The sequence below is a fragment of the Podarcis bocagei genome (genome assembly GCF_964188305.1).
Source record: "Podarcis bocagei genome assembly, chromosome: 5".
Taxonomy (NCBI): Eukaryota; Metazoa; Chordata; class Lepidosauria; order Squamata; family Lacertidae; genus Podarcis; species Podarcis bocagei.
In genome coordinates, this window is record NC_138129.1 from 83,331,595 (window position 1) to 83,344,090 (window position 12,496).

Here is a 12,496-nt window from a genome sequence, read left to right on the forward strand (position 1 = left end):
CATCTTCAGAACCTTTTCTAGCACACGGTAATGCAAGTATTTCTTTAAAAACCGACAAGAAAATCTTCTAGTTTATGCAAAAAGCCATTGATTGTCAATTAAAACCAATCTAACATGATGTTGGGACAGAGCCAGTAAACCAACTTACTCTGCTGAATTACAGCAATCAACAGGTACTACTGAAATGTATCAGAGCCACAAGATCCCTGAATGAATACTGCATTTTTCCTCAGTGGGATATTCAAAATAATCAACTAACGAAAAAGTACCTAAACTTTATTTGCTTCACAGAAATGACAGTGTTCAAAAAATACTAGATTGTGGGTTGCTAGTGAAGTCTAATTGCAATTTATACAATTAGACACGTAGTTGAACAAATGTAACTTTTTTTTACTATAAATAACCTTTCAAAGGGTTAATAAAGTGAGGCTTTTTCAAGTTGTCAGTGCCAATTAACCTAGAATTGTGAAATAAGAAATGGGCTGCAGCTGTAAGAAGCAATGCTAACTCCTGGGTCAATATGTTGGACAAGACAGATAAGCTCCAAAGACTAATTTTTGTAGGCCTGCTACAATTCAACTCATGAAACCACACTTCATATATAAAACTGTCATTACTTTTGTATTTGTAGTCTTGGAGTACAATGTCTACTTTCAAAAACAAATAGCCTATTCACTCTTCAAAGAAAGGGAGAGGAACCTCTGGCTTGTGGGCTACGCTTAGCCTGCCAGGGGGGTTCCCTTTGGCTCATGATGCCATTTCTCCCCAAACCATGCCTACCTGTCACTCAGCTGACATAACTGGGTGATGTCAGCTGATGGGGGGGATGAGTTCAATCATGCTGACTGCTGGTGAAGCAGACCCCTGCAGAGAGCAAAACTGAAGTATCCACTAATTAGCTGGTGAGCAGAGTTCCATCCTACCAGGTCCTGCTTCATTTGTGGAGAACACAATGGCAAAGAAGACCCCTCTCCCCACACTGCAAGTCAACTCTGACAGGTGGGTCTGACAGCCCATGTATCAGTCACCTGACATTATGATGACATCATCTCCACCTCTGGCTGAAAGGCAAATGGATCTTTTGTGGCATATGCGTTCGCAGGCTGATGCTGGAGCATACAGTTGCAGCCAATGATCAGACTGAGCAACCACGTTTGCCCGTCACAATAAGCAGCCCAAGTTGCTGTCTTATTGTGGTTCACTGTGCACAAATAATGTACTTGTGCACGTGGCCCAGCCATTTCCACTTCACTTCTTTCATAAGCGCAAGCAAGAGAAGCAAATCAGAAAACTACAATAAAGACAGGCTTCTTATTACATCCAAACACGGGATCACAGTTTCTTGCTTCACAAGAAGCCAGGATTTCTAAGCCAACAACAAACCATGACTTAAGGCTGGCGAACAGTTATGGCTTTTACAAAGCAACAAAGTTTAAAAAGGGTACAAGCCAATACTTAATCTAAATCTGCACCCTTAATATATTTAGATTAATGTGCCCAATAAAACTTTTAAGAAGAATACATATAAAACCTGCAGGTCTTACATCCAGTATTTGGACATTAATAGAAAATTGAACTTATTTGCGGCTTCCTGGTTTGCTTCTCCCACATGTCTCAGGGGAGGAGTGAAGAGGGAGCGATTGGGAAGTGCGCAGCAGCATGCTCCTTATGCACAACAAACCATTAAAAGCCAGTAAATCTAAACAAAGGCACAGTGTAAGTTCCTCTTGTCCCACTAGGGGAATCAAATAAGCTGTGCATCTTTACAGGCAGACAACCCATTTTAGGTATCAAAAATAAGCCAGTGAACTTTTCCATCCCTAAGAAAAAGTGCAGAGGTTAATGGGTCTTCAGGTTACCCAATTGATGGAATAGGTCAAGAACAAACATATGCAGTACTACTGAAACACAAACCACTTCACCATTCCAATTCAAGGATCAAGGAAAGGATTAATTGAATAAAGTCACTTGAAACAATCAAAACAATGGCAGACACTATACAAACAGCACATTTACACACTGATAATTGTTTCTCTCAGCAGGAAGCAAAAATGTCTATAAAGCAAATTATGGCTTTCTCTGTGAAGAGGAGTAACAAAATCCATTTGAAATAAAGGATGTTCTTACTGTCTTTGCTGTGTACACTGTTCTTCAACATTCTACTTAGGTACAAAGAGGATATTATTTCACTCTTTCATACTGTATGTCTTATTCCCAACTTTCTGTTCCATCTTCAAGTTAATGTGGAAGACTTACTTGAACCTATTTGATTAAGATTACTTATATGCCACTTTTCCAGCATCAGCTGTGCCCAAGGTGGCTTACAACAAACATTCAAAACATCCTATAATAATTATATGAAATGGAGGAGCATGTCAATAAATTTAAAAGCAGACCCCTGCTTTTAAACAATTTAACAAGCATAGAATAAATCCAATATTACTAAAAAACAAAAAAAAAGGTTTAAGTACAGTGGTACCTCGCAAGACGAATGCCTCGGAAGATGAAAAACTCGCAAGACGAAAGAGTTTTTCGTTTTTTGAGTTGCTTCGCAAGACGAATTTCCCTATGGGCTTGCTTCGCAAGATGAAAACGTCTTGCAAGTTTGTTTCCTTTTTCTTAAAACCGCTTGAAGAGTTGCAGTTGCGACTTGACCGTGCTTCGCAAGACGAAAAATTCGCAAGACGAAAAAACTCACAGAACGAATTAATTTCATCTTGCGAGGCACCACTGTATGTAACATACAAAGCAGAACAAGAGCTAATTGACAATTGTTTCTGGTACTGGTCTTCCTGCACTCCCAGAAGCCTGGCTTAAATAAGAGTTTTGAAGGGAGGAGTTCTCTTACCAGGCTAAATAGCGTACAGCTATCTTCCATATTCTTACTCTAGAGGAGGCTGGCAGCAGCAAAAGGCAAATGCTGGAGAACATAATGATGGTCAGCCGCTTCCCCAACCTCCTGGAAGTGCCAACTGCTGGTACAGTTCTTACTGCACTTCAAAACACCTAAGCAGCACAGTTCAGAAGGAAAGGGTCATATCACCAGGAAAGATGACTTACAACAGGCTCCCACATCCCAATTTCAACTGCCTGCAATCTAACATACTTCAGTGTCCCATACTTATTCCACAGGCAGTTGCTGTAGTTAGATCAATGCAATAAGCTAGCACCTTAGCAGAGTTAAAGATAAAAGATTGCCTTGCTTGTGTCCCCCCCCCACCCATAACAACAAATTGCATATCCCCATGTTTAAAATAAATTATTCTTTAATTATTCCTGATCCTATATGCATGTCTGCTTGGAAATGCTCTCAGTGAATTCAGTAGGACTTACTGCCCAGAATGAGCCTTACGGCTCATGCACACATCTTCTCTGTACTTGATTACTGTACTCTTGGTGACTAGCAACTGAAAATGCAGGAATGCCGTTTCACTTGTTTACCAGACAAGAATGATTTCAACATTACCACAATGTGTTAATTAAGATGTTTTCATGATTGTACCTGCAGAACTGAATCTTAAGAGGAGTGGGGGAAGAAGAATGTTACACCATTTCAGAAACTTCCCATAGTTAGTTGTCTACAAATTTTCAATAAATCAGCATTTTCTTACACAAACCCATGATAATTAGAGAGTAGGGGAAAAATGTTTTGCAAAGCACTGAGAAAGATAGTCTGCAGCATCCACAACTAAAACAAAACAAAACACTTATTTGATGGCCTACGATAGGACTTGCTATGGTTTGGTTCATTTCCGTGATGTCTGGGTAACCACCTGAGGCACCCCAAAGGCCTTTTGTCATGTCACACACTGCCAGTTTCCAGATGACACGTTTTTAAAAACACACACAAAACCCCCACATATTTTTGCCCTGGTACAATATGCAACAATGCCCTGGCTTCAAATGCAACAGTTGCAGAATTACAAGGAAGAGGAGGAGGAACCTTTTCCTGTTATTCTACAGACAAAATTATGGGATTGCTATTTCACCTTTCTTTTGGAAGAATCATCACTGGTTATTAATGCATGCTATTTAAGAACAACCCATTTAATAGATATATATATATATATATATATATAGCCTAAAATCCTTTGTTCGGAAAGCAATCTATTCCAAATAACAAAGCTAGCCTTCCACAAGGCTAGATGATAAGCAGCAGGAAGTCTCTCACCTTTTAGAGAGTATTCAAAGAATTCACTTCAATACAATCAAGCAATGGGAATTCCTCATAGGCTGTGAAAGGTGACAAGTGTCATGAAATGCCCTTCTCTCAGGAGGGAACCTTCAGCTCCCACTGACCCAATTAACTTCAGGCTATCCTCAGATGTCAAAAACTAACAACGCCCATACATTTCTCCCATTTTCTGTGCCAGCTACTAAATGGGAAAAGGTGTATATTTTATGACAAGGGGAGGAGGGAACTGCCTGCACACATCATCTTGCAAGATCTGCATTTTAAGATTTCCCAGAAATACAAGTTGCCATTTATATTTCATGAAAACAATAGCAGCACCCCCAAAATGAGATTAAATATTGCACAAGCAAAAACACAACACACACCCAGGTTACTTGTCATATATACCACCACCATCCCCTTCCCTGGCACAGTCCCCCAACGGCTGGATGATTCACCCCAGTAAAGAGAACCCCGTCAAGAACGACGGATGAGGAAAAGGGAGGTGATAAGAAGACATGCTAACCTACCTGTCCCGAAGGCTTTGGCCACCAGCCACGCTAGATTACAGGCGATTTTCGCTCTGTTGAAGTCGTAATGATCAAAGGGTTTGATGGCAGGGACAATGAACGTCTTTCTCATTTCCTTGACGTCTGCGGCATCCCCCATTTTCCTTCCCTCCCCCCCACACCCCGGGCCCACAGAGCCTTAATTTTATTTTATTTTCAAAAAATCGATTTACATGATTCACCTTCTAGAAGGCAACCTTCAATATATAGAGAGATATATTATATATAGATGTATATTTTAAAAATCTAGTAATATATAGGTCTTCCTTTTCTTTTTAGGAGACCGTAGCAAGGGAGGATGGAGGCGGTGCAGCGAACTCAGCTGTGTTTATGGGGCGAAATCCCCCCCGCCACCGCTTCCCCTCCCGCTGCATAGGAATGTGAAAGAAATGCCCTCTTTTTCTCCTTCTCCCCCACCCTACGCCACCCCACCCCAGGGCCCTTTGTCCGAATGCCCTTTTTCCGATTCCAAACAAATAAATTGCAACCGCAGCCGATGGCCAGCTCGGAGACTCCTCGGGCGAATGGTGAGGATTATTGCTGCTGCTGTTATTATCAATTATTCTGGTTGCTTCTTCTTTTTCGAAAGAGAGTCTTCCCCACAAGCCTGAAGAGGAGGCTCCTGCTCGGCTCGGCTCTCCCCTCCGAAATGCAGAGGGGGCGGGGAAAAGGGGCCAGACTCTGGAGGGAGGCGGCCGGGATTTTCCTGCAGCGGCTCGGGAGGAAGCGGCGCCCAAGGCAGGGAGATGTCCGGGCGCTCCAGATACGGCTCTCCAAGCGGGAAGGCGAGGGAGGGACCCGGCGGCCGAGGCGGCCGCGGCGCTTGTCAGTGCTCCTCCCGGCGCTCTGAGGGCCGCCTCGCTTTCTCCGGCGTCGCCCCTATGTCGCCCCCTTCCCAAGCTTCGCCACAGCTTCCCTTCCTCCTCCTCCTGCCGCGCTCAAGACTGAGGAAAGCAGCCGCGCGCAAAGACGCATGCGCGCTCTCCGGGCTAGCCGCTGCCCCCTCCTCATCGTGCGCGCTTCCCCGGCTTGGGCGGAGCTGCCGGGAGAGGAGACGGGGTGGGGTGGGGGATAGACCAAGGGGAGGCGCAGAGGGGTGTTGCTTCCCCCCCTCCCCACCGATGCCCGGCTTGGGGAAACGGAGGGTCACGTGGCCGGTACAATGGGGCATTCTTGACGCGCGCGCTCCAGCTCACCATCATCTGGTTCCAAGGCGCCTCAGCGACCTGGGCGGAGGCTGGCCCACCACCAGGGCGCACGGGGTGGGGTGGCAAATGGGGAGGGCCTCGGGCAGCTTGAAGGCCTGGGGCAGGCGGGGTGGGCGCCCGGCCCTTCTCTGTACAGGAACAGGCTGAGGATGCAGGCTGAGAGAGGAAACGAGGCAGCTCCCGGGCATGCATTGGCACCGGCGATGCCCCATGGTAATTATAGACTTAATAGTCTTCCCCCGTCGCCGCCTTTTGGGTAATCATCATGTCTATTATTAGCTCACCTAGTTCAAGAGACGTTAGCCCTGCTATGGGGGGGGGGGAGAACTCATTTTGTTGAGGAGGAGCCCCCCCTCCCGGATTTCTACCGCAGAGTCCTGCCTTCAGGGCATCAATGACTGGCAGGCCCATTCTGGAGCGCGCTTTTTTTTTTTTTTTTAAGTTGCATTTGACTGCACTGTGGGAAATGTTGTCCAATTCGTGAAAAATAAATATTTTTTAAAAACACGCATATGTGTCTACATCTTAGTGTCTGGGCCACACAGCAATTGCAATTGGTTAATTATCCGTTGTTGTTTTTTTAAAAAAGCTTCTCAAATCCTTGCCTTTCTTCCAACACAGGTCATGCAGTTTGCATGTGGGAACTGAAGCTTTGATTTTCACTTGGGCAGCGATAGGATTCTTGGAAAGCACATGTGTCAGTGAGTTATGAACCTTATATAAGCATTTGTGCAGAAATAAAACTGCTTGCACATTTGCAAAGCTATGCCAGCCCGGTGTGGTTTCAATACAGCATGTTGAGATTCCTGCATTGCAGGGTGTTGGACTAGATTACCCTTGGGGGTCCCTTCCCACTCTATGATTCTACGTGCTAATGTAAAATCTTTTTTAAAAAAATTATCTGAGAAAAACATGGGTGGCCACTATCACTAGTGCAATCTCTTCAGAGTCAATGTAAATTACCCTGATAGATGGGGCAATTAAAACATGTCTTAAATTTGGAACTAGGCATGTTTATCACTAACTGGGCTATCTGGGAAGAGAGCCAGGGAGTACTATATGTTATATAGCCTTGCCCTCTCGGGCCAGAGCAGGAAACTGCTACAATTACTTAATTCTAGGCATGTAACAGTGAGGGACAAACTGCACATTACATCCACATGTGTATAACCAAGCTCATAACTAGTATTCCAGGCATACTGCCTCTGACAGTAAAGGTAGAACATAGCTAGTAGCCATTGATAGTCATATCGTCCATGAATTTATCGTCTATGAATTTAAAGCCATACAAGTTGGCAGCCATCAGTACATCTTGTGGGATCAAATTCTATAGTTTAGCTTTGTGCTATGTGAAGAAACACATTCTTTTGTCGCTCCTGAATCTTCCAACATTCAACTTCATGGCCCTGAGTTCTAGTATTACCAGGGAGAAAAACCTCTTCCTAGCTATCTTATCCACACAGTGTATAATATTTCACACCTATCACATAGACACCCCTTCCGCCCCCACCCTCATCTCCCCATATTAAGAATCCCCTTGTTCACTTTGGTTGCCCTTTTCTGAACCTTTTCCAGGTCTTAATGTTTTCCTTTTTTAGGTAAGGCAATCATAATGGAACATGGTATCCCAAGTTGTGGCCATGCCATCGATTTGTATAACAGCATTATAATTATGGCAACTGTATTTTCAATCCCTTTCCTAATGATCTCCAAGATGGAATTGGTCTTTTTCAGAGCTGCTGCATACTAGGTCAACATTCTGACCTTGAATTCTACAGCGGATAAAACACATCCTCAATTCCCTACATTATCAGTTTGGGATGAAATGTCACACAGCCCCTAAATCCCCTTCCCTGCCTTGTTAAGTATGGCTCTCAGTCTGTGAACCATCTTATTTTCTAGAGATGTAATTTTCCAACTCTGCTTCATGAAGCTCTGGTGTTAATGTGGAAACATCACCATGCTTTTAATAAGAAAATCAGTAATGAAACAAAACCTTCCCTGGATCACTAGCCAGACTACTAGTCTTCCCCTGTAATACATTACCATAAGGGAATGTTGGATGTGTTCAGCAGTGCACATTCATGAGTGACAGTAGTGAAACCCAAGATGCCTAGTCACTATTTCATGTGAATTGAGTATATGGACATGCCTCATTAATATCTGTAATGTGTGTAGGGGTTATCTGGTAGACAACGTTAAGTAGGGATAAATGTTCCCAGAAGGTATATGGTTTGAAATCCTCTGTTCAATAGAAGGTAACCAATTACTGTCATGTGGAGAGATTGGGCCTCTGAGCAAAAAACGTTGCACATTGCGTGTAAAGGTCCTTTTTCAACACTTCATTTACATTCACTGTGCAAGAGCAACCCATCATCCCACTGCTTGGTTCATTGGTCCACTGTAACCATCACAATGACAGAAAAGGGAGATGAGAACGAAATAGAATCACAAAGCATCATGCCTTCAGTGTTAGCCAAAACTCTGTAACTCAAGGAGAAAGCAATAGTAGCAGTGCTGAACAGTGTTTGTTTATTTTATTTATTAATTTATTAAACTTATTACTTGCTTGTCACCCTAAGTAACTTACAGCAATGTTAGTGTGTATGTATACATAAACACACACACACAGAGAGAGAGAGAGAAAGAAAGAAATACACACTGCCATAAGGGAAAGGGGGGAAATCATACATCAATATATTGTCTAAAAGAGCTTTCCAAACTTTTCATATTGGTGATACACTTTTTAGACATGCATCATTTCGTGACACATTAATTCATTTTTACTAGCAAACTGGAAGTTAAACTAACCCAGGCTTCCATAAACTCAGCCCTCCAGATGTTTTTGGCTTACAACTCCCATGATCCCTAGCTAGCAGGACCAGTGGTCAGGGATGATTGGAACTGTAGTCTCAAAACATCTGGAGGGATGAGTTTGAGGAAGCCTGAACCAACCCTTTCGCTGTGGTCTAAACCAATGAGCCTCTTGGGATTGCTGATCGGAAGGTCAGTAGTTTGAATCCGCATGACGGGGTGAGCTCCCGTTGCTCTGTCCCAGCTTCTGCCAAACTAGCAGTTCGAAAGCACACCAATAAAAGTAGATAAATAGGTACCGCTCTGGCAGGAAAGTAAACGGCATTTCTGTGTGCTCTGGCTTCCTTTAGTGTTCTGTTGCACCATAAGTGGGCCACATGACCTGGAAAGCTGTCTGTGGACAAACGCCGGCTCCCTTGGCCTGAAAGAGAAATGAGTGCTGCAACCCCATAGTCACCTTTAACTGGACTTAACTGTCCAGGGGTCCTTTACCTTTTTTTTACCAGTCTTGGGAGCAGCGTGGGCAGCATTTGCCTGACACACCTACATACTGCAGCTGACACACGTGTTGTAACAGTTTGAAAAGCTCTGGTCTAACATATCATTTATGGTGGGGGGGGCAACTGCCTTATAAATAATAACAAACAACATTAACTATATATTAATAATAAACAAACAATACTCCCTCCCACTAATTAGCAGATAAAGAACTATTTTCCCCCTTGGAAATTCCCCACCTGAAAGTCTGTTAGTCTGTTATCAGGCCAGCTGTTGCAAATCGGAAGTGGGTGGGTCCACCTTCTGCTTCCAGGGATGATCCTGCATCTCCTCTCTCTCCAGGAGGGAGCAGTAGCAAGGCAAAACAGGAAACTAGTAGCAAAAGTTTTACCTGGTTTGCAGTTTGTCTGGCTACTGCTTCCCTCCTGCTGGTGGGGCTGGGGGTGTTGTCCACCCTTCATTTAGAACAGCAAAGGAAGGGGAATCAAGGAAACAAATAAAGTCACCTTTTGGTCTTGGTTTTTGTGTTCCCAAAATAAAAGGCCCCAGAAACTCTGTTCTTTGCTAGCACAATGCAGTATAAAAATTCATAATTCACTTCTCTAACAAAGCCTGCAAGAAGCAAAGTACAAAAGGTTATAATGCTATATGCACATGGAAGAAAGTCTAAATTGAACTTCAGGACTTGCACAGCAATCCTAGGCATGTCTATTAGAAACAAATACTCTTGTTCAGAGGATTTGTGTAGACTTCTTCAACTGATATTATTTTATATCTTTGTTACAAATTTTATGAGTTCCCTGCTTTTTGCCAAGGTGGAATTTCAAACTGACTGTAGCACTTTAAAAAAGCTGCACTTAAGTCCCATTGAAATTAACAGGTCTTAAGTTAGTCACAATCACAACTGATTTCAACAGGACTGCTGTGGATTTCAGAATGCTACAGAAGACAGAATTATTTCCCCATAACTACTTGCCTCAATAGCACATGGGGCTGAATGTTTTTTACTTGCAGTAAGTGGGACCCGCAACGAAATATTGCAGGCTGGAGTGCTCCTATGAAGAGTTCCAACTATCTAGCTATGCCTTCTTTGAGTATACTTCATCCCATCCCTCCATTTTTCTGTTGGTTCTTCCATACACACACCTCAGTCTTTGTTGAGCTGTCTTTGGTTCCCCCCAACCCATTGGTTCCCCACCTCTCAAGCCTGCTGATACCCCTTCCTTGTTTGTGTGAGGTGCTATTTTGCTACATAAGGATTCATGCTTAGTGAATGAATTCACTCTTAGTACGTAGCATATTGTAGTATGTACAGCAAGAACCACTGTGTGATTAGATCTTATGAAAGGGAAACTGCCATAGTCCATTTATTAAGATGTTTTGCTTCAGCAGCCACTACTGTTGCAGAGTAAACAAAACAGAGCTCAGGAAAACTCAGTAGTTTGGCAGTGTTCAATGGGGTAAGATAGGCAGGGACAGGAGACGACATTCTTTGATCTGAGAATGGAGGTATAATGTTAAGAAGAATGTTCTTATCTGTGAAGTGTTAGGTGGTGTGCCACTGCATCTGGTCATCCTAGCTGAAATTCAAAGCTATCTACAAGTAAAATATGTGCAAAATGCTGCCTTTTTAAAGGAAACATAGCAATTCTTAGGAAAACATGGAAGCAAATACACGCTTCCAGAAGCAAACCCTTGCAGAGTAACAGCGGCATGGATTTGTTCACATTATCTGTGATAAGCAAAGGTCAAAGACATTCACCTTTGCATGAAATATTTCATCCCTACAAAACGTAAGTGTAAAAAGAGGAAGGCAAAAGAGCCAGCTTTATTAATTTTGTAAGATCGGCAGCTGAGGAACAGCATTCCGTGACCATAATTCAACTAAGCAGTGAGAATGATAGTTTAACTTGAGAGTGATACAACTGAAAACATGGCTTTTGCAAGAGTAGGCAGGAAATAATGTTAAGGATGGAACTGTACCACTTCTACCAGAGGAGGGCAACCAAAATGGTCAAAGGCCTGGAAACGATGCCTTATGAGGAACGGCTAAGGGAGCTGGGCATGTTTAGCCTGGAGAAGAGGAGGTTAAGGGGTGATATGATAGCCATGTTCAAATATATAAAAGGATGTCACATAGAGGAGGGAGAAAGGTTGTTTTCTGCTGCTCCAGAGAAGCGGACACGGAGCAATGGATCCAAACTACAAGAAAGAAGATTCCACCTAAACATTAGGAAGAACTTCCTGACAGTAAGAGCTGTTTGACAGTGGAATTTGCTGCCAAGGAGTGTGTTGGAGTCTCCTTCTTTGGAGGTCTTTAAGCAGAGGCTTGACAACCATATGTCAGGAGTGCTCTGATGGTGTTTCCTGCTTGGCAGGGGGTTGGACTCGATGGCCCTTGTGGTCTATTCCAACTCTATGATTCTATGATTCTACCAGTCAGGCTTATCTGCTAATAGACTTTTACAAGCAATAAGAAAAGGTGTGAGTGACCGGAAGAAGAAGAGTCATGTTACCTCAGTTTTGAGAAAATTAGCAATCAAATTTTGGCCAAAACTTACACCAAAGTATTTCCATTATTGTAAATATAAAAGTCACTTCAGGCATGACTTTCCCCTCCTACACGGAGTTAAGACAATTATTTTGTGTGAAGTGGCCATTATAGTAAGGACAGGTTTAGGGAAACAGGAGAGTCAAGAATTGAGGCAGCAGGCACAGGAGGAGGGGGGCAAATATCTGGTTAGAAAACGAAGAAAGACTGGGAGCCCCAGAGGAGGTTGGGGACAGCTTGGGAAGGTGGAGTCAAAACACATTTCCTCCTCTCTTTCGGGCATGGTCTGTGATTTTACGCTCCATGTCCGAGCACCGTTTTTTGCTCCATAACATTCCCCATGAAAACCAGCTCTTTTAAAGCTCAATCAGAGCAAGTATCAATCTGTGGGAAATCTTAATTGATGCTTGCTCTGATTCAGCTTTAAAGAGTATGTTTTGGGAGGAAAGCCTGGAGCAAAAAACACACCACCACACTCAGCCATGGAGTGTTGAAACGCAGACCTCTGCCTGGAAAGAGGGGGGTGAAAGGTAAGAAAGTGTGGCCAAGCCCTCAGTCTGGTTACTAGAGGGTGGAGGCAGCACCAACTGTGGCATGTTCTTGACAAATGTAGCAGGACCTGGTGCATCCCAGGTGGAGCCAACAAAATTTGGAGTTCACCGAGTTTTCAGACCTGTGATGA

At 43.4% G+C, this 12,496-nt stretch overlaps 2 protein-coding genes across 8 annotated transcripts in view; one reads left to right on the forward strand and one right to left on the reverse strand.

Moving 5' to 3' along the window:
• Positions 1-5,977, reverse strand: part of CAMSAP2 (calmodulin regulated spectrin associated protein family member 2) — a 79,595-nt gene extending 73,618 nt beyond the window's left edge. The window contains exon 1 of one of the 2 annotated variants that reach the window (XM_081194271.1): positions 4,705-5,977. In XM_081194271.1, the coding sequence (XP_081050397.1) occupies positions 4,705-4,843 (139 nt within the window). In that variant the 5' untranslated portion in view covers positions 4,844-5,977. The remainder of the gene's footprint in view (positions 1-4,704) is intronic. The other variant, XM_081194272.1, reaches the window with a different exon arrangement.
• Positions 5,978-6,111: 134 nt separating this feature from the next.
• DDX59 (DEAD-box helicase 59) overlaps positions 6,112-12,496 on the forward strand; it is a 32,858-nt gene continuing 26,473 nt past the window's right edge. For 4 of the 6 annotated variants that reach the window (XM_081194409.1, XM_081194414.1, XM_081194411.1 and 1 more), the window contains exons 1-2: positions 6,112-6,164; positions 6,573-6,652. The gene's annotated coding sequence lies outside the window, so the exon portion shown is untranslated. The remainder of the gene's footprint in view (positions 6,165-6,572; positions 6,653-12,496) is intronic. The other 2 variants (XM_081194410.1, XM_081194412.1) reach the window with 1 other exon arrangement.